Source organism: Pseudovirgaria hyperparasitica (genome assembly GCF_010093815.1).
Source record: "Pseudovirgaria hyperparasitica strain CBS 121739 unplaced genomic scaffold EJ05scaffold_22, whole genome shotgun sequence".
Taxonomy (NCBI): Eukaryota; Fungi; Ascomycota; class Dothideomycetes; order Acrospermales; family Acrospermaceae; genus Pseudovirgaria; species Pseudovirgaria hyperparasitica.
The window spans coordinates 134,986-160,469 of NW_022985570.1; the positions used below are offsets into that span (position 1 = coordinate 134,986).

A 25,484-nucleotide genomic window follows, 5' to 3' on the forward strand; every position below is an offset into this window, starting at 1 on the left:
CCCCTCCCCATCCCCATCAACCTCCTCCTCACTCTCCCACCCCACCCTCAACCCCCACCCCGTCCCAGTCAAACAAAACTTCTCCGCCGGCAACCTAACCCCAAACTCCCTCTCCACCCTCGGCAAAACAGTCCTATTCCTCTCCATGCCCAACTCCAGCAAAAACTCCTTCGGCAACCCAGCGCAAAACTGATGCGCCACCCGACTCCCAATCGCCTGCCTGATGGCAGCGGCCTTGACGACCGGCTCGGCAGGTTGCTGGGCGGCCTTTTTGCTGCCTGGCTCGTGGGCGGCGGTCAGGTGGTTGTCGGGTGAGAGGGCGAGCGCGTCGGCGAGGATGCCGACTTGGTAGCGGTAGGCAAAGTCTTGGAGCATGAGGGGGACGCGCTCTTCGTAGGCGTGTACGCCCATGCTTGCTAGGACGAGGTGGAGGATGCGTTGGTCGCGTGGGCGTTTGGTTGTGCCGGGGTCGGTGGTGGATGTTGGGGCGTGGGTGGGGATGGGGGGTTGGGATTGCGGTTGGGGTGGTGGTGCTTGTTGTGGTTGTGGTGGTGCTGGGTGGGTGGAGGGTGTGTTTTGCGCGGTGAGGGTCGAGGGCGAGCTTGCTGCTGCTGGGCCTGCTGCTGGGCCTGCGGTGCGCGCGGCGGTCGTGGGTCCGGTGGTGGGTGGAGGTGTGGATATGCCGTTTGGAGCGACGGCGGCGTCGCTTGGGGATGCCATTGTTTGTGTGTAGATGGCGTCTTCAGTGCGGGCGTAGAAGTTTTTGGAGGTGAGGTTTGAGGTGAGGTTGACCTACGCGAACGGGGTTGTGTGAGGCTTGGCACGCGCGCGGGAGTTCCGTAGGGCTGAACCTGTGGAGCTAATTACACTACCTAGCCCTGACGCCGTGCCGCGACTCAAGGGCATGCCGAGGCACAATGGACGAAATCACTGCATGGATGAATTGCTCCTCACTTGCTCATTCACTTGCTCACCCACCCACTCCAACCCACACCCCTCTACCCACCCATCCACCACACCCCCAAAATGCACCTCCAAAACCGCACCTTCATAATATCAGGCGGCTCCTCCGGCCTCGCCCTCGCAACAGCCCGCCTCCTGCACTCACACGGCGCCTACATCTCCCTGCTCGACATGAACGCCGAAGCCGGCGACGCAATCATATCCGAGCTCGGCTCCGTCCGCGCACGATTCCACGAGGTCGACGTCACGGACACGGACTCGATTGCTGCGGCTGTACAGGGGACGGTGGAGTGGGTTCAGACGACGGGCGCGGCGTTGGGCGGGGTGGTTGCTGGGGCCGGGGTTGGGAATCCGGGATTGGTGAGTTTTTTTTTTTGCGCATTGTGTGCTTGCTGGGGAGTTGGGGAGTTGAGAAGGGGGACGATGGGGAAAGGGGGAACAAGGGGCATGGATGTGGAGAGAGTAGAAAGTAGATGAAGCTAATTTGTATTCTGTCTTCAAGATTATCGACAAGAACAACGAACCCCTGCCCCTCGCAGCCTTCGACTTCGTCATCAACGTGAACCTGCGCGGCACCATCGACCTGATCCGCCAGACGCTGCCGTACCTGACGCAAAACGAGCCGCTGGGCGCAGACGGCGAGCGCGGCGTGCTGCTGATGTTTGCCTCGTCGGCTGCATTCGACGGGCAGATGGGCCAGGTGGCGTATGCGGCGTCCAAGGGCGGGCTGGCGAGTCTGACGCTGCCGCTTGCGCGGGATCTGTCGCGGTTCGGGATCCGGGCGGTGACGATTGCGCCGAGTCTGTTTGAGAGCGGGATGACGGCGATGATGGGCGCAAAGGTGCGGCAGAGCCTGGAGAGGGTGATGGAGTGGCCGAAGAGGGCGGGCAAGCCGGACGAGTTTGCGCGGGTGGCGAGGGAGTGTATTGAGAATCCGATGCTGAATGGGACGGTCATTCGGCTGGATGGCGCGATGAGGATGCCGAGTAAATTGTAGGATTGTATTCTTGTCGCATTGTAAATGATGTGGATGTGCGCTTGCTTCCTTCACCGCCGACGCTGGCCGATCTTGAACTTGACGCCCTTCTTGTTGACGCCGCCAATCTGGTGATTTGCCCTCGCGCGCTGGAGCTCCAACTCCTGGTCTGCCGTCACCAGGTCTTCCTCTTTCTGCTTGACGGCTTCGAGCTTCCTCAGCTGCTGGTCTTGCCACTTCGCCTTTCGTCTCTGCCACACAGCCTCGTCCTTGGCATTTTGCGCCTCCGCGTCTTGCACTTTCTGCGACTTCTTCCTCTTCATCCCACCACCACCATCCCCATCCTCAACATCCTCAAGCACCTCCTTCTCCTCAGCAGCCACACCCGTCGACCCCTTCCTCCTCCGATTCCAAACCCTACCCATCATCCCATCCCCCTCCTCCACACCGAACCACTCCCCCGCATCAAACGCCCTCTGCTCCTCCACCCCATCCACAAAAACCATATGCCCCCCCTGCTTCAGCCCCGCACTCTTCAACGCCCCAACCCCATCCACCCCCAACACCAACCCCTCCTCCAACTCCCGCCGCTCATTCCGCACACTCTGCAGCATCGTCCGCAAATACCCCTGATCCTGCGTCTTCAACAACTTGACCACCTCATGACTCATACTCCGATTCCCGCGATCCGCCTGCTTGACCCCGCCCTTTGACCGCGCATTCACCATCCCAAACGAGAACTCGTCCGGGTTGCGCGCGCCCGCCTTTTCGCGCAGCAGGCGGATGTGCGCCTTTTTCTTGGCAAAGTCTTTGGCGCGGAGGCTGTAGTCCTGGGAGATTGTGTTGTTAGGTACATGTAGGAGAGAAGCGGGGCAGACGGAAAGTCCTTACTTTGTGCTTCTCGAGCAGGCCCCATTTCTTGCGTTCTTCGGGCTGGGCGCGCTCCTTGTGGTTGCGGCGCTGGACGGCGTTGCGCATGGACGACATGCTGGGCGAGCTGTTCGGGCGTGCAAGTTGAGGATATGAAGGAAGGCTCAGCCTGGGTTGTGCGTGGTGTTTGTGTGATGTGGTAGAGGACGGCTAGTAAACTAAGAGAAATTATTCGACGTGAGGTTGTACGTGCCTGTTTCGCCGAAGAGCGGCCGTCCCGCATTACCCGTGCTGACATGTTCGCGTATGCTGGGACCCGGAGACCGCAAGGGATGATACTCAGGTCAACTTAGACCGTCAGAGGGCTATGAGGTTCATTATATTCCACGACAAGGCCAGTCTCGAAGAAAGCATCACTCACACACACACACACACACACACACATCATAGATCAGCATATCAAGCACACCATAACAATGTCCAAGATCGCGCCTCGAACAAAGCATAAGAATTCCAAAAAAACAGCAGAGTAATCTGTCTAAGCTGGGGTGGTATCCAAAATAAACCAAAAGACAGTTTGCCTCCCAGTAAAAAAAAAAGTCCGAAAAGATAATCTGGCGCGAGCCTTGAGCCCCTTTCTTTGCCATCTATAAATGAACGCCACCGGCGCTATTGCCCCGGGTAAATGATATCAGATCGCCGACCGGAGAAATTGTGTCGTGTTGGTGGTCCGTCACTCCGTTAACCTCGAATGAAACTGGAGAGAAGCGGCACATAGGCGCACTGCTCCAAACGCCCCCGGTAAGGTATCCGTTGACATGGAACTGCTCAGCGTGACGAGATATCGGCCTGCCCCGCTACAGCGCATTGAGACCAAAGAGATACCCGAATTCACGCACGCCCAAGCGAGCAATATTCTTACCGGCCGTCTCGTCCATGGCCGCCTCAATCAGCATCTTCTTCTTGTCCTGCAGAGCCACAATCCGGTCCTCGACCGTCTCGGTAGTCAGGACGCGATGCACATGCACCTGCCTCTGCTGGGGAAACCTGTGGGCGCGATCAATGGCCTGCTCCTCCGTGTACGGGTTCCAAAAGGGGTCCAGCATGATGACCTGCGAGGCCTGGTGCAGGTTGAGGCCCGCATTACCGGCCTTGAGCGAGGTGAGGAGGATTGTGCAGCGGGGGGACTCGGTGAATTCGTCAATGGCTTCGGTGCGCTCGGCGGGTTTCATGCTGCCGTCGTAGCGTTGGCAGCCCCAGCCTTCCTTGTTGATGGGCACCTCGAGCAGGTCGAGCAGGGAGGTCCACTGGCTGAAGATGATTGTCTTTTCGGTCGGGTCGTTCTCACGGATGGAGCGTAATAGCTCCATGGTCTTCTCGAGCTTTGCACTGTTTTCCCATTGCTTCTGGAGTCGTTTCAGATAAGCGAGCCGCGCTGCTTTGCTCCGTCGAGAGTCTAGCTTCAATTGAGCAAGTGTCTTTTTCGGGGGCTTCTTAGCAAAAGGATTGCGTTTCGCAGGCCGCTTGCCCTTTCCCTTTGTTTTCGCTGCCGTCGTGCTACTCTGTCCGTTTGTAGGTACAAGACTCTTTGACTTGGATTCTTCATCAACTTCGTCATCTTCGTCTAGGATAGCCTTTGTCTTTGGACGTCGTGCCGAGGATCCGGGGGCGGAGTCCAAGGCACTGTCGGGCTCCGTATCGCTAGACTCGAGCTTGGCTTTCCCTTTGCCATTCGATACTGCTTTCCCTTTGTGTCTGGCTTTGGCTGCTTTCTGCTTTCCGGGCACTTGATCCTCGTCTTCTTCCTCTGCTTCCTCTGCTTCCTCTTCATCATCTGTCCGCACGATAAAGCCATCGAGGGTTTCGTCCTCGAGGGAGTCTTCTTCCTCGTCGTCATCCTCAGTCTCGTCGTCATCGGAGTCGGATTCGTCATCTGGCGTCTGGCCGGTTTCGGGGAACTTGCCGGGTATGTGCACGCTGCAGAATGAGCGATAGTCGACGACCTGGTTCGCGTCAAGCCGCTCACGGCATGACGGACACTTGGGTCGCGTGTCGCCGTCATCACCCTGGGCTACGTTTGCTGGATCCGTGACTTTGGCAAAGCACTCGAGACAGAGGACATGTCCGCAGGGAAAGGAGAGCGAAGGGTTCTCCGTCGCATCAAAGCACACGGGGCATTGAAAGGCATCCTCTTGGTCCTTGATACGAGCGACGACGTCGTCGGCGAATTGCGCGGCCAAAGTCTTCATGCCGTCCAGCGTCATATTACCAGGCCCTTCGATGCCCAAGTCGTTGATCAGGTGAGGATGGCAGCAGGCCTGCCGAAGTCGCAGCAGCAAGACGAGCATGTTTGCGTAGTTGTTCAGCACCTTGTTGGCCTTGAGATATCTATTGAACTTGACCTGGGTCTGTGTCTCCAGGGCAGAGTAGAGCGCTTTCTGGTCGTCGTCGAACTGAACGTGGACCGATTCTACGACCTTGGGCGGGATGACGATGATGGGTTTGCCGTTGATCTGGGAGTCCTTCCGCCTCCGCAAGGCTATGGCCTTCCAGAGCACGCGAAGCTTTTCCATGGCCGGTTCGTTGTTGCCCGACCATTTGGTGATGGGACCACCAATGTCCTGTCTGAATGAGTTCCAGAAGCAGTAGGGCTTGATGCCCAAGAACCGTATCAGCGAGTACAGCTCGTTGACGTTGTTCATCATCGGGGTTCCGGTCATGCAGATGCGGGTGCAGGCTTTCAGTTCTCCGGCTGCCTTTGAGGTCAGCGCATCCTTGTTCTTGATATTCTGGGCTTCGTCCAGGATGACACGGTACCACTTCGTGCTGTTGTCAAGAAGTGGAAAGCGATCCTTGTTGCCAATCCGGGCCGTCGGATTCTCCGCCCATATCTTGTCCCACTTTTCCTTTCTCTTGCGCTCGGTCGCGAGAGTTCCGTACGTGGTCAGCACGCAGTCAAAGTTGCGGAGATAGTCAAAGCTCTGCTTTCGGTTGGGGCCGTGGTAGATGTAGACGGAGAGGCGGTGGCGCGGCTTGACTTTGGTCTTGATCTCCTTCTCCCACTGCCGCATGAGTGCCAGTGGGGCGACGATCAGGGTGGTCTTGTATCTCTTTTCGGGCGAAGGTCGGGCGATGATCAGGGCTAGAGCTTGGACGGTCTTGCCAAGACCCATGTCGTCGGCGAGTATTCCTCCCTTGTTGGTGCCTTCTTCCATCTTCCGCAGCCAGGCCAAGCCGATCTTCTGATGGTCCTTGAGCTCGATGCTGAGCTGGACGGGAGTCTCTTCTCGGTCTTCGTCGGCATTGATGTTCTCGAGCAGCTTGTGCAGTTGGTCTTTGGTCTCCTGTGGGGTGACGTTCCATCTGTCGTCGTAACGGTCGAGGGGGTCATTGCCGACTTCCCATGGTAGCCGGGACGACCTCCGGGAGCTGCTCTCGGCGCCATATCCCGTCAGTTCCCCGAATGCATTGCCAACGCCCCGAGCTAGAGTCTGAGCGGTAGAGTACATGTTGGAGGCGAGGGAGCCCAGGCCGGACATTTGCTGCTTGTAATTTGACATGGTAGTGTTTGCTGAGCTTAGTGGGTTGGCCGCGTAGTGGCTGGGTGGATAATATCGCTCGAGGTCAGCGGCAAACGGATCGGCCGGGCCGTATTGGCGCTGGGAAGCGGCGATGAAGTGTGGACGATTGACGGCGCGAACGTCTGTGATTGTTGCTTCATCTTCATCGCTTGAGCCGGTCAGGTCAATGAAGGTAGACTGGCCTGAAGCATGAGGGGCGCTCCTCTCTTGTCCACCAAAGGCAAATTTGTTCTCTGACGACGTTTGCGGTTCGAACTTGAGATTCGAGGGAGGCGGGAGCTGGGAGTAGCCCCTCCTCGTGCTAGCAGGATTGGAAGAAGCCAGGGTATCGTAGCCAGTGTTGATATTCCGGCCATTGACAGTCATGGGAGGGGTGTTGTATGGTGATGGTAAGGGTGGGAGAAAGGGTCTCTGAGTGTTGTGGGAATGGAGAGGGGGTTGTTGACTTGCAAGCCTGCTGGGCAGTGACAGCTCCGTGGGATGAGCGGCAGATCGATCTCCGAATGCATGGTCTTGTCCGATGGGGTGATGTCTCTGATTCTGCTGGCTTTCTGCTTTGCCCATGCCACGAAAGTCGGGCCACGAGGCGTTTTGGGTGGCATTCTCCAGTAGCGAGGCGCCCGGAGCGTCTCCTGTATGGGGTGTGTTGCGGCCGCTGAGTGAAGGACTGGGTGTGTATCGAGGGAATTTAGGACCAGCACGTAGTGGCGAGGAGAGGGTATGTTCGTGGGCGCGCTTCCGTTGGAGCTGAGGTTCGAGAGCGAGATCTGGCAGAGAGGCAGAGGAAGAGGACTGTGGAGTATGGTTCAGGGCGGGATAGTGGATTTGATCGTTGGTCGAGTCGCGTGAAGGAGTGTGGTTTCCCTGACGCGCGTGTTGGACGTCCTCCATGACCGCAGTCCGACCTCCCAGATGCCCATCTCGAGCGTCCACAGTCACAGCAGCAGGACTACTCCCATCCCGCGCCTCAGCAGCACAGTACCCCAGCTCTTGCAGCCGACGCTCCAGCGTGAGAATATTCTGCTCGTAGTTGATCCTGTCCTCGTCGTAATCCTCGGCCTCGCGGTCCAGGCTGTCCAGCAGGATCTGCTCGATCTCGAGCTGGCTTTTGATGGCAGAGATGTCGGTGCTGTACTCCATTATTCGGTGCGACTACCTACTACGAAGAACGATGATGACGATGTTTGCCGGGCGGCGGCGGCGGCGGCGCGACAACGACGTGCCGGGGAAGAATGCAAGACATCGACCCGCTCGGGGGGGGGCTGGCTGGCTGGCTTGTATGTACTGGAGAGGCGCGACACACGGGAAGTCGAGGAGGAGTATTCAAGTTTGTTTGTCAGGTAGAGTCGCAGTTTTGGCGACTGGCTGCGAGTGAGGCGCAATATCATCAAGTTGACCGGGGGGAAGTGGAGAGTTCTGGCGCAAGCGGTGGTCGGAGTTGCCTGCCCCAGGCCACCACGAACGCACGCACGCACAAAACACGTCGCGTACTATAACTTCAGGCAGCACTTGACGCGTCGATGCACCCAGTAATTACACGGTCATGTTGATTTAGCAATTGTAGTGTTTTATTTGAAAGACTTTCATTGACGCTAATAAGCTACTTCTACTTCTGCTTCTACTTCTCGTGCAGGTCTCAGCGAGACTGCGAACGTGGACAAGAGGTGAGTGTGTATGTGTGTGTGCGTATAGCTAGCTAGCCTCTCATTTGCTGTCTGAAGCCTGCTCAAAGGCTGGCTGGTATCATAGTGTTGTTGTACACTGAAGAGCGGTATGGCCCGTCTCTGCACCGTGGACCTGCAAACCAACTGCAAATCAAACAATCGTACAAGAACGCCGGTTCCTCTTCCTCCTGTCGACGCCTGGGTGGAGCCGAGGCCATTTTCTCTCGCAAAAAGCGGCAGTTGTCCTCAGCTCCAAACTACTCGTGATGTGTATCCGAGCGGAATGTGGATTGTAAAAGTAAGAGCGCATGTGCAGCGACATGGCTGATTTAGTGTTGTTATGGTAGTAGATTACAGAGAAGCGAATGGGGAGAAGATGGAATGCAGGGCTGGGCCTTGAAAGGCGGCCGAGATGAGAGAGGCCAAATAGTGGGATGATGGAGCGCAACCAACGCGCATCGCTATGCAAGGACGGATGGAACATCTTCTTCGACTGCGGTGAGAAGAAGCGTGGTGGATGATGATGATGATGATTGGATAGAGTCGAGTGGGAGTGAGTGAATTGGATGGAATGGAATCACAAGAGTCAATGGCATCAGCCTCGCGACTTGGCTTTGCCCTTCATTTTCGAGGCACCGGCAGCAATCAGCTTGCTGGTTTGCATGAGTTCGCCGATATATCTGGAATGGGGATTAGCGCGCGTCCAAATGAGAGAGTGAGAGAGAGGTAGTAGGGCAACATACGACTGCAGGAAGCGGTTCCCGCCCTCGAGTTTCTCATGCTCGGCTCGCACCGACTCGACGCGCTCAACAATCTCGAGCAGACTGGCCTGGAGTTGTTTTGATTGTCTGTGCAGGGGTTAGTTCAATGTGAAGGGCAATAGTATCACGCAGGGCAGCATACTCAAGCAGAGCATCCTTTGCGCCTTCACCCAGCCGGTCAATCTCCTCGCTGCTTCTCCTCGGGCTCATGGTTCGTGCATCGGTCTCGTCGTAGTCTTCATCCTTGAGTTCGACGTGCGGGCTGTCGCGTGGGATGATGATGGTGCCACTGCTTTTCCTGCTGCCCAGCTTCGGGCGCTGCAGTCTTGAGCCGTCGGAGCAGTCGTCGCTGGCGGATGAAGAAGCGGACGAGTGATGATCTTCCATGTCGGAGTGCGAGGGACCGTCGGCAGTGTGTTCGGTGACGGTAAGGATGGGCGAAGTGATGGCGGCAGGTTGTGGTTGTGGTTGCGAAGACATGTTGGCCGTTGTGGTGGTGGTGGTAGTGGTGATAGTGGCGGATATGGGTGGTAGTGGTGACGGGGTAAGGGAGGGAGCGATGGCGGAGAGAAGATGCTGGGATGGACGACAAGTGGAGTGGAGGTGGTGGCAGGGAGTAGGCAGAATGGCGGTGGGGGTGATTTAAGGTATGTAAGGTAATAGAGTACAGTAGTATAGTATGTATGTGATGTGAGGAAGTTTAGCGGGTGGATGGGCAGGGAGCGGCACAAACACCAGCAGACGGATCAGTTGGGTTTGTGGATTAGAAGGAGGAGGAGAAGGAGGAAAAGAGGATATGATGCAGACGATCGGCTAATAAGGGGGCAAAGCGAAAGGCTTATTCGCTCTGGACGAGGCGGTCAGGCGAGGGGTTTGTGAGAGGGTTTAGGCGCCAAGGGAGATCAGCAAGCGCGTGGATTGATTGTGTGTGGGTGTGGATGATGAGTGCGGCAAAGTCGATGGATGGCGGCGCGCAGAGAGAGGAAGTAGTAGATGTAGTAGATGTAGATGTAGTGGTAGTAGTAGTAGTAGTAAGAGTAGGAGTAGAGGAGCAGCAGAGTAGAGATTTGACAAAGTGACGCGATTCGAGGACAGCCCGGGGGGGGGCAGGGGGGAGAGGGGCTTCGGGACAGGAGAAAATCAAAAGAATGAGTTTTGGCTCCTTTGGGAGGGGGCCGTGTCGCGGTGCGTGAAGAAGTCGACGGTACTGTATGTATGTGTGTGTGTGAGAGAGTGAGAGAGAATGACGAGCAGCGGCTCCACCTGTTGTGTGTTTTTTTTTAAAAGTGGGTGGGCGGCAGTTGAGTGATTGAGTGATGATGATTGAGCGAGTGAGCCGGGCGTGGGTTGAGAGAGATGAGATGAAAGGAATGTTGTGATTTAATTATTATTAGCATTACAATCAAAAGGCCTCTCTAATTCTCGACTGTCTTTCTCTCTCTCCCTCTCCTGGCGATTAACATGACGATTGACGGGATGGAGGAGGGGGCTAGGCTACAAGACTGCTGGCACCTGATTGGCTGGGCGGATGGCAGGCAGTCAGGAGAGCAGGACAGGCACAGCCAGCCTCACACACACAGACAGACACACATACACACATGGGCGTGTCACCAGTAACAGTCTGTCTACTTACTACCTACTTACCCAGACAGTCAATGCAAGGCCCTGTCCGTAACACAACGATGAATTGCCAGGGTGGATGCTGGCGCGAGAATGACGTTGTGCCGACCGTTAACAAGCCCCTGCGTTTCGTGTGGATGCATGGATGGGTTGATACAGCTCGCCGCTTGTCTGCTGCTTTCTTCTTCCACCGTTCGCCACGCCTGCACCACTCACCACTCACCACTCATCATTCGCACTCGTATACTTTTGCTGGTGTGTGTTGTTGTGTCGCTGTGCATGCCATGGCTGGCCAATATCAATAGTTTGGTTACTGTCAATACTCACACACTCAGCCATCGGGCAACCTACCACTTGTCTACCTCCTACTTACCTACCTAGTATTGAGCGTTGTCCGCGCCGACGTCTGCCCGACCCTGTGAACTGTGAACCCTGAATTACGTCACTGCCCGACATCGTCCGCGCACAGCCAGGGTCCGTGCGCTCGCGATCCGGCCTTACTTCGCTCTCACCCTCACAATCTTCACTCTTCTCTCTCTACCTTAATACTCTCTCTATACCAACAGCATCATCTTCATTCATCGCAACAATAAATAATCCCTCCTGCCTCCCCACCGTCTCCGCCTCCGTCTCACCATCTGCTCCGGTTCATGTGTCAACACAAACGCTGATCCTTTTGTCTGCTGGGAATGCCTGGCTTGTCACCTTTGCTGTCCTGCGTCCTGTGTCCTTGTCCTGTGTGTCCTGTGCATTCACCACTAATTAGCCCTTCCCTGACCTGCAAACTACTACTACTCTAGCTAATTACTCTCTACTGACTCTACTCCCACCTGTCGTGTCCCCGTCATTACTGATCTCTTCACCTTCTTTCATACCTGACGAACCGGCCCGACCTACCTCACCTTCACGACTCGAGCATTCTTCTTATTATGGAGCTTGGAGGCCCACTGCAATGCGGACGGACTGTCTGTTCATGACCCTCACTCTCGACTCACTAATACTTACTGCCGCAACCCTCCGGCCTTTTTTCTTCATCTCGTCTCCACTCTCTCACTTCCTCAATGCTGCCTGCTGCTGCTGCTGCTGCTGCTGCTTAAACTCCCGCGCAGATGATTCCATCCCGCGCCGCCACCATGCCTGTCATGGATGCTTCCACGTGCTGATATCTGCCCTTTGAGCTCACCTGCCACTTCTGCTCCATCACCGGCCATCTTCATTTCCAGTCTCGTGCTGCATCGTCGATTGATTGATTGTTTCAATCTATCGACAAGTAGTACGACGCGCTGATCTTTGTTATCAAAAAAAGAAAAGAAAATGCCTTGACCGCCCATTCTCTCCTCGTTGACTACTGCACTCATCTAGCTCGCACCTGTACCCGAGACATCCATATTACCATGCACTATCCACATTTCACTCCCATCAACGGAAGGTCCGGTGCAGTGGTGTGTTGAGTACTACCGTTCGATCCCATCGTCTGTTTCAGAACACGACACATGCCCCTGAGCATGTTGTCTGTAGCTGAAGCCTGAGGCTCAGGCTCAGGCTCGCGTTCTGCAAATGACGTCATACCTCAACTCCTCGCACCACGCCTAGCTTGCGTCCAGGAGGCAAGACAATCCACCGTGTTTCACATACTTCCGCCATACCCTCACACTACTCTATCCCACACTTCCAGGCCTGTCCCCGCCTCCCCATGGATCCCATCGCTGCAACCGCACTGGCCTACACCGCCGAGACTGTCGTTGAAGGTGCTGTCGGTGCTTATTTTGTCACGAAACCCACTCTACCGTTGAAAGTACACCTCGAGCATGTCGCGACCGGCAAGAATGTTGAGCGCGCCCATCACTCCCTCAATGTCATTGGCACACAGGCCTTCGTCTTCGGTGGGAGGACCTCCTTAGACAGCTCGTCCGCCCTCGCCTCCAACGAAGTCACTGTCCTGAACCTCAACACCACCGAACAGACCACGGCTAGTGTAGAAAGAGTCCCATGTCACACAGCAGAGAAAGAGCAAGGCGCGCCGGCAGCCAGGGCCCGGCACACTTCGGTCAGTGCGAGGAACAAGATGTTCATATTCGGCGGCGAGGACGGGCAAGGCAAGCCAGTTGACGAACAAGGCAGACTGTGGGTATATGATCCTGCCACCACCAGCTGGCTCTTCCTAGACCCGCCGCCAGATACGAAATTTCCAAGTCCACGGGCGGGCCACGCAAGCACTGCGAGCGACGACGGTAACGTCATCTTCATTCACGGCGGGAGAGACGCGGATGGGAAGCTCCTGGATGACACCTGGGCTTTTCCGCTCGATCACGGCAAGTGGACGAGGCTGTCCACCGCACACGAAGCTGCCAGGTCCAGTCCGAGCTTAGCATATGCCCAGAACAAACTCTGGCGGTTCGGCGGCGTGACCACATCTGGAGGCGAGAACCCCCAGGACGTCTTGCAGTGCTTGACCTTACCGCAGCTTGAGCCGTTCGTGCAGGCGGGCTTGGAGCCTCAGCAAGAGCATGAGACGTCTGGCTGGGAGTCGGTATCAGCTGGGGAAGGAGCTACAACGGGTCAAGGAGAAGACAGCAGCAGCAGGCCGCTATATCCAGCAAATCGCAGCATGACTGCATTACATCACATCTCGACCGGTCAAGGCCGCGAGTACCTCCTTGTGGCGCTCGGCGAAGACGAAGCCCGCGAAGTGACGGGCGCAAGATATCTGCACGACATGTGGGCCTATCAGCTCCCAGCCGCCATGCTGTCCGGCGCCGGAGTGAAGGATGCAATCAGGGAGAATATCCCCAAGGTAGACAGCTTCAAGGGGCAGTGGGCGCCCGTCGAGATTACCAGCGTAGACATTGGAGACGAGGAGAGGAAAGGCGGTAGCTGGACGGGCAGAGGTGCCTTTGCAAGCGCCATGACGGGCACAAGGCAATTTATGATCTGGGGCGGTATCGACGAAAAGGGCGACGTGCTCGGCGACGGATGGATCGTCAAGATCGCTACCGACATCCTGCCTGGCTCCTGAATCGATTCCTGGTTCCTGAGTGTGAGCGGAGCAGATAGATACCCCAGAATTTGATAGTCAAGACCACAACGAGACCTCAATCTCGCATCCGGTCAATGCAGATCTCCCGGTGTGGCAGCGTGAAGATGATACATCTATTTGCGAGCTCGCTTGTCCGGGCATCCCGTCCGGCTCTAGCACTGCCTGCTGTTGTATGAACAACGACCGCCGAACCGCGGTACACTTTGCATACCGGCCAGACACACCAATAGATGTCCTCGACATGCTGGATATAAGGTATTCGGACGTTAGGAACCACTAGCCCTGCCGTTGGCCTTCCGTCTGTCAGCACACTCCCCGCCCCACGCTCATTCGTCGGAAACAGCCCGGCCCCACATCCACAAAGCACACATCCCATCCGCCTCTATAATTAACGTCGGAAATAAACCTCACCTCGTGACTTCCAAACCGCAAAATTGTAGGCACTTTGGTAAATTAGACGTGGCAAAATTAATTAATATATCTACTAAGTCTATCTATATACTATATATACGTGCCTAACACTAAATAAGTTCTAAGTAATAAGGATTATCTAATAGAAATTCTATATCTTTCCTCTTCTAATTATATAAGCTTCTATAAGACTATTAAAGATAACTAATAGAGTTAGAATATATAATATAGAAAGATAGATATATAAAATCTCTTTAGTACTAGGCCGTGTTAGTAATATATTATATAAGAGTAGTAGTCTAAGCTTATTTTAATACTAAATAGTTACCTTTACTATTCTTATATTCTACTATCTTTTAATATTATATTTCTTAACTAATTTAATCTTTTTCTTAGCTTTTCTAATACTAAATTCCTTTAATAATATCTAATAATATAGCTAGAACTTCTATAAGCTTAGAAATTACTCTAATTAATATTATAATTTTATATATATAAACTTTAACTTTATCTTTTCCTTTCTAACTTAATCTTCTTATAGTAGATATAGTTATAAATAAAGATCTTTATTATACTTTTATAGATTATCTATATAGAACTTCTAAGAGTAAGTTACTTAATACTATATTAGTAGTAAATATAGGTTCTCTAGATAGTAGATTAAGTTACTTTATTTCTTAAGTATAGATTAATCTATATAGTTTATAAGAGTTACTTAAAGATAGTCTATAGTTATCTATATCTAAATAGACCTTAGGGTTTACTATTCTTCTAAGATTCTAACTTAGAAGATAAGACTTTAGCTTAGTTAATTAAAGAGAGCGGTTAGAGCTCTAAAGTTAGGGCCCTAGCCTTATAAGAGTTAGTAATTACTATTAATAAGTCTCTTCTTAAGATAGAAGGTAAATTTAGTTAATATATTCTTCTATAGAATCTTACTAACCTATATAGATCTTTCTAATAAAGTTATAGATCTAGAGTATATATTAATTACTCTTAATAAGCCTTTTAAAGTCTCTATAAAAGCTAGTTACTTTATAAATCTATTAGAAGACTCTAATAATATTTTCTAATCTAAAAAGAAGAATAAGAAGAGCTCTAGTATTAGAACTTAGCCTTAGATATAACCCGATCTATATATACCTTAGCTAACCTAGTTAGAAGATAGCGTGAAGGGTAGTAAATAGTTATATACTAGATAGATTAGTATCCCTTTATATATATACTCTTAGATTTCTACTAAAAGGGTTTAGTAGTAATTTATTCTATAATAGAATATACCCTATTATTCTATCTAACTATACTACTATCTAATAACCCTATTCTTATATTTAAATTACTCTCTATATAGTACTATAGTTAAGATAGTCTAACTAGAACTAAGAAGATTAATATAATCTACTATAGAGATAAGTAATACTATATTAAATAATAGAGATCCTCTATAATTAGTATTAATTCTAGCTATTCCTAACTAAGAAGTAGAGATATTAAACTAAATTATAGAACTTTCAAATAAAGAAATAGTAGATATACTAAGTAATTTCTAATAATATAAAGCTAGATAATAAGTTATAGCGGAGCTATATAAGGTATTATAATAAACTATTACTAAACTTTAGAAATATATTATAAATTAGGCTTAAGAGATTTAAACCCTTAAAGAGTAGATAGAATATATAAAACTTCTTATAAAGAGATAAGAACTTAAGGAGTCTCTTAAAGAACTACGCTAAATAATAATAGATAGATAACTTTCTATACTAATTTAGACGGAATTAGTTTACCTACTACTAGAGTTATAATAATCTACTATATACCTAGCCGCTTTATTACTAATTTACTCTATTCCTTCTCTAGATATACTAAAATCTAAAGACTCTACTATATTTATAGAGAAGAACTAAAAGAAGTAGAAAGACTAGAAGAGAGACTATAAAAAGTACTTTCTTAATAACCCTCTACTCTTTTCTACTAAAGTATAATATATTTTATTTAGAGAATAATACCTAGACTTATAATTCTATAATTAATAGAATAGATAGAAGGAAGCGTAGCTCCTATCTACGATAACCTAGGAATATTTAGCTATATTTATACTAAATACCTATGATAAATTACTAGCTAGAGCCATAGAAGAATACGTAGACTCTAGTATAAGTAGTATAAGAGATAGTATAGTACGTAGAAGAGGTACCTATAATATAATAGGTGGCTTTAGATAATAACCTAAGGCTAAGATAGATACCTATAGGGAGAGCTAATTATAGATACTTAGAATAGATCTTCTAAGTAGCCTACTAGATAATTAGAAATAGAATATCGGTATTCTAAGTAATATACTAAATACTTAGAATAAGTATTCTAATTAGAGGACCTTAGTAGAACTATATAGACCCTTTAGATCTAACCTCTAGAGATAGTTCTATAGTAATTAATTTTAACTTATACTAATATAATTACTACTTCACTCGCCTACTAGCTAGTTACTATTTATACTCTATTAATACTTACTATAAACCTACTTATATCTCTTAGAGCCTTCTAAGTACCTTTACCTTTAGAAAAGCCGGGATACTCTATAGAATAGACTACTTTAGAGATAAGCTATACCCTTATCTAGAAAGGTTTATTATAGTTTAATTACTCTACTTAGACTCTAAAGTAAGTATTTATACTATCTATTTAAATATAAAATAGTAAATAATAGATAGTCCTTATCTTTATAAACTATTCTATAAGTACTAACTATAGAATAAGTTAGATATCTTATTATAGAATTAGGGGAGTAAGTTACGGAGCTCCGAAGGGAAAATATTAAACTTAGAAAAGCTAAAGAGGGTTTTAAAAGAAAAATCCTAGAACCTTTTAAAGGTAAGTAAAGTAAACTCTAAGGATTTCTAATATAGATTAGAATATACCTCTAGGCCTATTAAATTTAGAACCTAGAAGAATAAGTTATATTCGCTACTAGACTACTAAAGGGAGATATACTTATATAGTTTAAGCTCTACTTAAGGAACTTTATAGAAAATAATCTATAGAATTAATAGAATAATACTACTAAGGTCTTTAAACGCTTCGAAGAATTTAAGGAATATATTAAGATAACTTTTAGAGATATAGATAAATAAAGAATAGCTAAGAGATAGATCTAGTAAATAGTCTAGATAAAATCTACGTCTAACTACGTCTTAAAGTTCTAATAAATCTCTAGTTAGTTAGGATAGAATAATAAACCCCTAATCCTCTAGTTCTATACTAGATTATATAATAATATTAAGGACGAAATCTCTAGAGAGAGAGACCGTTCTACTAACCTCTAGAAATATATTAAGCTTATAGTCTAGATTAATAACTAACTATATAAAAGACGCTATAAGAAGAGAGGGAAAAAGATCTTTTAATCTATACTTAAATAAGATATAAGGAAGGGCTACGTTAATAGAGCCCTAAACTATCTATATAAGAGATTCTATAATAGATCCGCATCTATAGAACTTAGCGCCTTATAGATAAAATATCTATCTAATAAAGAAAGGGAGTAACTAAAGAAGAAAGGTAAGTATCTCTACTATAAGGAAAAGAGATACTACGCCCGTAAATACCCGAAAAACAAGAATAAGAAAAATTAGATTAAAGACCTAGTACTAAGATAAGAAAACTTTACTATAGAAAAAGAAGAAGTACCTTATATAGCTATATTATAGACTAGTTATACTAATAATCTCTATTTTATATATAAGTTAGAAAAAGATAGTATAGATTAGTATCTAAAGAAAAGAAATATTTTAATAGCTAGTAAATAACCCCTATTACTTTATAAAAAAGTAGAACTATAGAAATACTTAGAAGTAATAAGAAGATCTAAACTAACTAAAGAAACGGTATCTAAAGAAGTAATAATTAAAGAAAGTACTATAGAAGAGGATAGTAAGGAAGAAACCCTTACTATAGAGAAATTATATAATATATTAATAATAAAACGAGACCCTATTACTTACTATATTATCTATAGCTATAGAAAGTATATAAGTAAGGATAATAGAGACCTATCTAGAAGAGATATAGAAATCTAATTAGAAGATAACTAACTTATTTTACTCTACTACAAGGAACACGGCGAGACTTTCTAGATTACTTATATCTATAATAACTATCTTCGCTACCTCTATAAGAAGTAAACCTAGAAATAGTTTCTATAGTAGTATTAAAATCAAGTAATTCTAAAAGCCTTTAGAGATAAAGATATATAATAGTATAAAATAATTACTAAGGAAGCTAATAAAAACTACTTTATATTAAAACAGGTAGAAAATAAGATTTATCTAGAGAACTAATATACCTAATACCTGGATATTATATACTAAACTTATCTAATATCTAAAGTTATTATATAGTATAACCTTTAAGTAGACTTAGGTAAAATTAAGAAGTAAGTTTAATCTATAACCTAACTTATATAAGAAATAGAATAGAAACTTAGTAAGCTATAAAAAAACTAGGAAGGCTAGATATACTAAGAGAAATAGCTAAGCTAAAAAGAAAATCTCTTATATCTATTAGTAGCTTAGACGATAAAATATAAATATTCCTTAAAATTTAGCTCTATTAAAAATACTCTATTAAGGTACTAATTAATAGTAGAGTATAGTCTAACTTTATCTCTCTAACTATAGTAGATAAACTAAAAATACCCTATAATAGTAAAGAAGAACTATATAAGCTATCCACGTTCGAAGGACTTAATATAGAATATACTAATAGAATAGTATACTTAGAAATAGAACCTCTAGATTTAGTCTTAATAGTAGAATACTAATAATTATAACTAGATATAGCGGAACTAGAATAATATAATTTAATTCTAGGAATACTATAGCTCGAAGAAGTTAACTCTATAATTAACTAGAAAACTAAGGAAATTATACCCTAGGGAATATTAAGACCCTTAGAAACTATTAGAGAAGAAGTAGAGATTAATAAACCCGTAAAGGCGCTAATAACTAGAAAGTCTATCTATTATATTTAGAAGCTTAATAATAAGTAAGATAATATAAAGGGCGGACCCTTATATAAGAAATATATAGTATAATAAGGCACGCCTACGGATAAATAGATTTAAAAAATAAATAATATACTCGTACTAAAGGAATACTACTAATATTATATTATCTTTAAAGAAGAACTTAAGACGGGACTACTAGAGTGTAGCCTATATAATTATATAATAATATTCTAACTAGGAATAGTACCTACGTTTAAAAGTATATACTAACTTACTAAGAAATAACTAGAGATAATATAATAATATATTAAGAAAATAGAAGTAAAGGGATATATCCGACCCTCTAAATTACCTATAGAATATCCGATACTCTTTATACTAAAGAAAGATAGAAGTAAACGACTCTATATAGACTATTAATACTTAAATAATATTACTATTAAAAATAGATACTCTCTACGCCGAATTAATAAATTATAGAACTAACTTATAGAGACTTAGTACTTTACTATAATAGACTTATAAGAAGTCTATAACCTAGTATATATAGTAGAAGAGGATAAATAGAAAATAGCCTTTTAGACTCGATACGGCTACTATAAATACCTAGTAATACTATTTAGGCTAACTAATATACTAGCTATATTCTAAGTACTAATTAACGATATACTAAGAGAATACCTTAACTACTTTATAATAGTCTACCTAGATAATATATTAATTTACTTAAGAAACCTATAAGAGTATAGAGAATATATATATAAGATACTTTAGAAATTATAGATAGTAAATCTACTAGTAGAATTAAAGAAGAGTATCTTCTATATATAGAAAGTTATATTTTTAGAATTTAAGATTATACCTAGAGAAATATAAATAGATCTAAAGAAAATTAAGGCTATTAAAAACTAGAAATAATCTAAGATAGTTAAAGAAATCTAAGGATTTACTAGATTTACAAACTTTTATAGAAAATTTATATATAACTATTCTATAAAAACGGCCCTACTACACGAGCTTATAAAGAAAAATATAATATTTAAATAGAGACTAAAGTAAGAATAAGTATTTTAATAATTAAAAGAGTCTATTATAACTAAACCTATATTAAAGATATATTAAATAGAAAAACCCTATAAAGTCGAGATAGATATATTAGAATTTACTATTAGAGGGTAGCTAACCTAGATAGATAAATAAGGGAAAAGATATTCTATAGTATTCTACTCCCGAAAATTCTAAGAATTAGAAATAAATTAGCTAATCTATAAAAAAGAACTCTATACTATAATTAAGTATCTTAAGGAATAGAGAAGCTATCTCTATAGATTAGACTATATAGTAAAGGTATATACTAACTATAAAAACCTAACTATCTTTACTATAATAAAGGAACTCTAAAAGAAATAAATTAGTTAGTATAAGCTTCTTATAGAATTTAATATCTAAATTATATACTATAAAGGATCCGAAAATAGAAGAGCTAACGCCCTTAGCCGGTAAGCGGAATATAAGTAAAAAGAACCTACTATAGAATAGACTATATTAGAGATTACTAAAGATAGAAACCTTAGACTAATATAATATATTATAGTAATATAAAAAGAATTTATACTTAAAGATCCTAAGGGAAGAAGTATAATCCCTAGAGATAAGGCCTACTATTTTATTAAAGAATTCTATAAAGATCTAATATACGGATATTAAGAAAAAATAAAAACTTATAAAAGATTTAAGAGATACTATATAACTTATAAGGAAAGATAAGTTATTAAAGAAGTAATATAAGACTATATTCTATATAGTAAAAGCCGATCTAATAGATATAAACTATATAGAGAACTTTAACTAATTTCTCTACTATTATATACTTAGAAAATAATCTCTATAGACTTTATAATAGATCTACTTATTAGGACCTAGCCTTAGGTATAACCCGATTCGTACGTACCTTAGCTAATAGGGTTAGAAGGTAGTGTAAAGGGTAGTAAATAGTTACGTACTAGATAGATTAGCGTCCCTTTATATATATACTCTTAGATTTCTACTAAAAGGGTTTAGTAGTAATTTATTCTATAATAGAATATACTATATTATTCTATCTAATTATACTACTATCTAATAACCCTATTCTTATATTCGAATTACTATCTATATAGTACTATAGTTAAGATAGTCTAACTAGAACTAAGAAGGTTAACGCGATCTACTATAGGGATAAGTAATACTATATTAAATAATAGGGATCCTATAAGGAGGCGGGCTCCACGCACCAACCAACTATACTAAAAGAACCGAATCTTAAAGCTACTGCTTCAAGGGTGGAGTACACTACTTATATACGACTACTACATACATGTATAATTAACTAGTAGGCCACGTGCTCCTCACGTGCCTAATATTATCCCCCTTTTCAAAGGCGCGTGTCCTTACGCGTCGTGGGCATACTACCTTATAAAAGATGAACTAAACTAGCCGCAACGGGCCTAGTATAAACCATGTACACACATAACCAATACTCGCAATGCCGCCTCTAGCACTAGACACGCTAACTCACCGTAGTAACGTTACTACCATGTCATCTATCACGTATATAAAGTATACGTAACGTGGTAAGCTAAACGGAATCGTGCAAAATTTAATAATAGTTAACTAGACCGAGAGTTAAACCCGTGACCCCGTAGTAGCTTTAAGATTATGTAAGAAGGCGGGCTCCACGTACTAACTAACTATACTAAAAGGACCGAATCTTAAAGCTACTACTTCAAGGGTGGAGCATACTACTTATATACGACTACTACACACATGTATAATTAACTGGCAGGCCACGTGCTCCTTACGTGCCTAATAGATCCTCTATAATTAGTATTAATTCTAGCCGCTTCTAACTAAGAAGTAGAGATATTAGACTAAATTATAGAGCTTTTAGATAAAGAAATAGTAGAGACGCTAAGTAACTTCTAATAATATAAAGTAGAATAATAAGTCGTGGCGGAGCCATATAAGGTATTATAATAAACTATTACTAAACTTTAGAAATATATCGCGAATTAGACTTAAGAGATTTAAACTCTTAAAGAATAGATAGAACGCGCGAAACTCCTCGTAAAGAGATAAGAACTTAAGGAGTCTCTTAAAGAACTACGCCGAACGATAGTAGATAGATAACTTTCTATACTAATTTAGGCGGAATTAGTTTACCTACTATTAGAGTTATAATAATCTACTATATATCTAGCCGCTTCGTTACTAAGTTACTCTACTTCTTCTCTAGATATACTAAAATCTAAAGATCTAACTATATTTATAGAGAAGAACTAAAAGGAGTAGAAAGACTAGAAGAGAGACTACGAAAAGTACTTTCTTAATAACCCTCTACTCTTTTCTACTAAAGTATAATATATTTTATTCGGAGAACGATACCTAGACTTATAATTCTATAATTAATAGAATAGATAGAAGGAATTATAGCTACTATCTATAATAACCTAGGAATATTTAGCTATATTTATACTAAATACTCTCGGAACAGATAGAGAATATAAAAGAAAGGTACTATCTAAGTTAAGAAGCGTAGTATAATAACCGAACTAGATACCTACTTAACTACTATAATATCTCTAAAACCTACAGAATAATATTCCTATACTATAGAAAAATATTTATATATTCTAGTTTTATAAAGTACTACTTCCGTTAATCCATAAAAGACTAGAAATAGTATTATTAAGTTTTAACTATCTATATAAATTAGAGGAGAAAGCTAATAAATACTACTATATTCTTAAGGAACGCGGCTCTCTAGGTAAAACTAATAAACCCTATATAGATTAGAAACGAGGTTAATTAAATACATTTAATTAAGAGTAACCTTACTATAATTAGTACTAGAAGAGCGTAAATTAGGGTAGAAACGTATTAAGAGGATACTAAAATAATTAAGGCGGTGCTTCTTAACGTGAAAAAGAATAAGATATAGACTTAAATATAATATCTATTATAAAATAGTAGGATTATAGCGTACTTTATTACTATAAGTATAGAGAAATAGAATATATATTATCTAACGATAAGAATCTAAAAAAAGAGTAGACTAGTATATAAGATCTAACCACGTTCTTAGCTAAATTATATATACTTAGAAGGAGCTATAGCGCCTTCCGGCGAGTAAAGACCTAATATTACTAAAAGTATTATTATCTATAGTAAATAGTAATAAAACTATATAGGCCCTTATAGATACTAGTATAGAAGATAACTATATTTTATTAATTCTTATAAAGAAGTATAGATTATTATATAATCTTAGTAAAGTTAGCCGAACTATTATAGTTAATAGATATAAAGTTAGAGCTTTAGATAAAGCTATAATAAATTACAAAGTTTATAACTTAAAGATAATAAAATAGTAGATATCTAATAAATTTATCGTAGCTAATATTAGCTAATAGAATATAATTCTAGGGATGCCTTAGCTTAGACGCCTAAACCCTATCCTTAATTTTTAGAAGAAGATATTAACGTTCTAATAATACTATAGTAAATTATACTAGTAAGTTATAACTATTAGTAAGGAGGTATAGAACCTTACTATATAGACCTAATTATTACTAATCTATCTTATATCCTTATTAATTATTAATAAAGATAAGGATAATAGTAATAATTAGGGCGAAGATATACTATCTAATATATATTTATAGTATATAGATGTATTTTCGGTAGAAGATACGTTACTTCTCTCTAATTATAGACTATATAAGCTAAAGATTAAGCTCGAAGAGAGAGTAGACGTCCCTTATAGTCTACTTTATCTACTTTTAAGACTAGAACTCGAAGTTCTTTATAAATATATTAAAGAATACCTTAGAAGAGACTAGATACGTTATAGTACGTTATCGGCTAGTATATCTATTCTCTTTATAAAGAAGAAAGATAGAAGTTTATATCTATATATTAACTATTAGATACTAAATATAGTAACTAAGAAGAATTATTATCTATTACCGCTAGTTAGTAAATCTTTAGACTAATTAATAAAGGTAAAGTACTTTATAAAGCTAGATTTATAAGATATATATTACTAGCTTTAAATTTATCGTAGAGATAAGTAGAAAACTATATTTCGGACTAGATATAGTTATTTTAAGTATACTATTATACTATTCAGGCTAATAAATACACTAGAAGCGTTTTAAGAATATATTAATACTATACTTATAGAATTAAAAAACTTCTCACACCCTAACGGACCAAACTAGTCAATTCGGGGTAAAATAGCGATTTACATATATTAAACAATAGAGTATACCAAGTATAACAACCTCCGACATACGTGCGTACGTATAGCGTATAATACGCGACGATACTAACGTATAGAGATACTATATATATACACTCGAAGACTCTTCGATAACATGAGTATAGACTATATCTAATAAACGCTAACACGCCGACCCCCTTTTATTAGTTAAGGGCTACCCTTAACTAATAACTATGGCGGCCTTAGGTATCGTAATACCCCGGTATACGCCGGATATACCCCCACTAGTATAGTAGAAACGGCTATATAGCGAAATTAATATAGATAGCTAGATACCTATCTAAAATATAGGAACTAACTAAGGGTGTAAAGTACTATAGATAATCTAGACTAAGGGGACCCCGAGAGGGGAGACCCTCCTAGATAAAATTAAATACTAGGTAATACGTGTAGAGAGGGACGCCGAGGAGGGAAAGAAGACCCTCCTTTATATATTCCGGGACCTTATCCGGAACCTAAGAGGAATTATAGAGGAAGAAAGGAAGTCGCTATAAGAGGAACCTAGTAGTAGGCTCGACTAAATAGAAGCCAGCCTACGGAGAATCTAGGAAGAGCTATCCTAAGGTAAGCGCCCTAATATATAGGCTTAGATTATAGTAACACCCGGAGCCACCGTACTAAGGACTACTAGGACCATAGATAGAGTATATAGTATATATATTATAATCTAGGATAAGGACACGCTGGCGTAGGTCTAATAGGCATCCCTAAAGGAAATTATAAATAAGATTAATAAATAGAAAGGAATGTGGTTAAGCGTTATAGCTATAAAAGTTATACTAGGTGGAGTAGTACTTACTACTATAATGAATACTACGTAGTAAAACATCTCGCGAGATCCGAACGCGATAGGTAGTATCTTTCCCGGCGCGTCTATTAGAGTAGCTATATACCTAATTATAATATATATAGTACCTGTGTAGGGATAGGCTATCGGAGCGAAGGATATTACATGTATAGAATAATCTAACGCGCGAAAATACCCAGGGATTAAGATCGCGAAAGCGTGGTAGAAGAACCTATAGGCGATTAAGACGACGGCGAAAAAATACTCTACTATAATTATAGAGCTCTAAGACCCCGCCCTCGTATAATATATTATATAGAAGGGATTCCTAATAGAAGGAGAGCTTCTTATAGCCGAGCCATGGGATAGAGTATAGGTAATAATATAGTGCTTTAACTATTAAGGGTATAGATATACTATATAAAGGTACTTATAGAAGACTAAGTACGGATAGTACCATAGGGACCACACTATCTAGAAGTG

The 25,484-nt window shown here is 43.3% G+C and overlaps 6 protein-coding genes across 6 annotated transcripts; 2 read left to right on the top strand and 4 right to left on the bottom strand.

The window, feature by feature from the left end:
- Positions 1–48: 48 nt before the first annotated feature.
- EJ05DRAFT_429906 (transcription factor TAFII-31) lies at positions 49–453 on the bottom strand (the record flags this gene model as incomplete). The annotated part of the gene is made up of 1 exon (XM_033741541.1): positions 49–453. A coding segment is annotated over one exon (405 nt), but the record flags the coding sequence as incomplete, so codon positions are not given.
- Positions 454–941: 488 nt separating this feature from the next.
- On the top strand, positions 942–2,386 carry EJ05DRAFT_533737 (3-hydroxyacyl-CoA dehydrogenase type-2). Its single transcript, XM_033749137.1, has 2 exons — positions 942–1,323; positions 1,466–2,386. Exons 1-2 carry the CDS (start codon positions 1,027–1,029, stop codon positions 1,958–1,960), a joined length of 792 nt encoding a protein of 263 aa, XP_033595574.1. The 5' UTR covers positions 942–1,026; the 3' UTR covers positions 1,961–2,386.
- On the bottom strand, positions 2,011–3,020 carry EJ05DRAFT_515122 (U3 small nucleolar RNA-associated protein Utp11; the record flags this gene model as incomplete). The annotated part of the gene is made up of 2 exons (XM_033748582.1): positions 2,831–3,020; positions 2,011–2,769 (listed from the first exon to the last, which is right to left on the bottom strand). The coding sequence occupies exons 1-2, from the start codon at positions 2,924–2,926 to the stop codon at positions 2,011–2,013; spliced, it is 855 nt and encodes a 284-aa protein (XP_033595575.1). The 5' UTR covers positions 2,927–3,020.
- Positions 3,021–3,271: 251 nt separating this feature from the next.
- EJ05DRAFT_480638 (uncharacterized protein) lies at positions 3,272–7,760 on the bottom strand. Its single transcript, XM_033744902.1, has one exon. The coding sequence runs from the start codon at positions 7,528–7,530 to the stop codon at positions 3,667–3,669; it is 3,864 nt and encodes a 1,287-aa protein (XP_033595576.1). The 5' UTR covers positions 7,531–7,760; the 3' UTR covers positions 3,272–3,666.
- A 755-nt stretch (positions 7,761–8,515) lies between these two features.
- EJ05DRAFT_226272 (uncharacterized protein) lies at positions 8,516–9,410 on the bottom strand. Its single transcript, XM_033739936.1, has 3 exons — positions 8,958–9,410; positions 8,798–8,902; positions 8,516–8,734 (listed from the first exon to the last, which is right to left on the bottom strand). Exons 1-3 carry the CDS (start codon positions 9,293–9,295, stop codon positions 8,650–8,652), a joined length of 528 nt encoding a protein of 175 aa, XP_033595577.1. The 5' UTR covers positions 9,296–9,410; the 3' UTR covers positions 8,516–8,649.
- Positions 9,411–11,961: 2,551 nt separating this feature from the next.
- EJ05DRAFT_226287 (galactose oxidase) lies at positions 11,962–13,489 on the top strand. Its single transcript, XM_033739937.1, has one exon. It carries the CDS (start codon positions 12,129–12,131, stop codon positions 13,449–13,451), a length of 1,323 nt encoding a protein of 440 aa, XP_033595578.1. The 5' UTR covers positions 11,962–12,128; the 3' UTR covers positions 13,452–13,489.
- Positions 13,490–25,484: the final 11,995 nt, after the last annotated feature.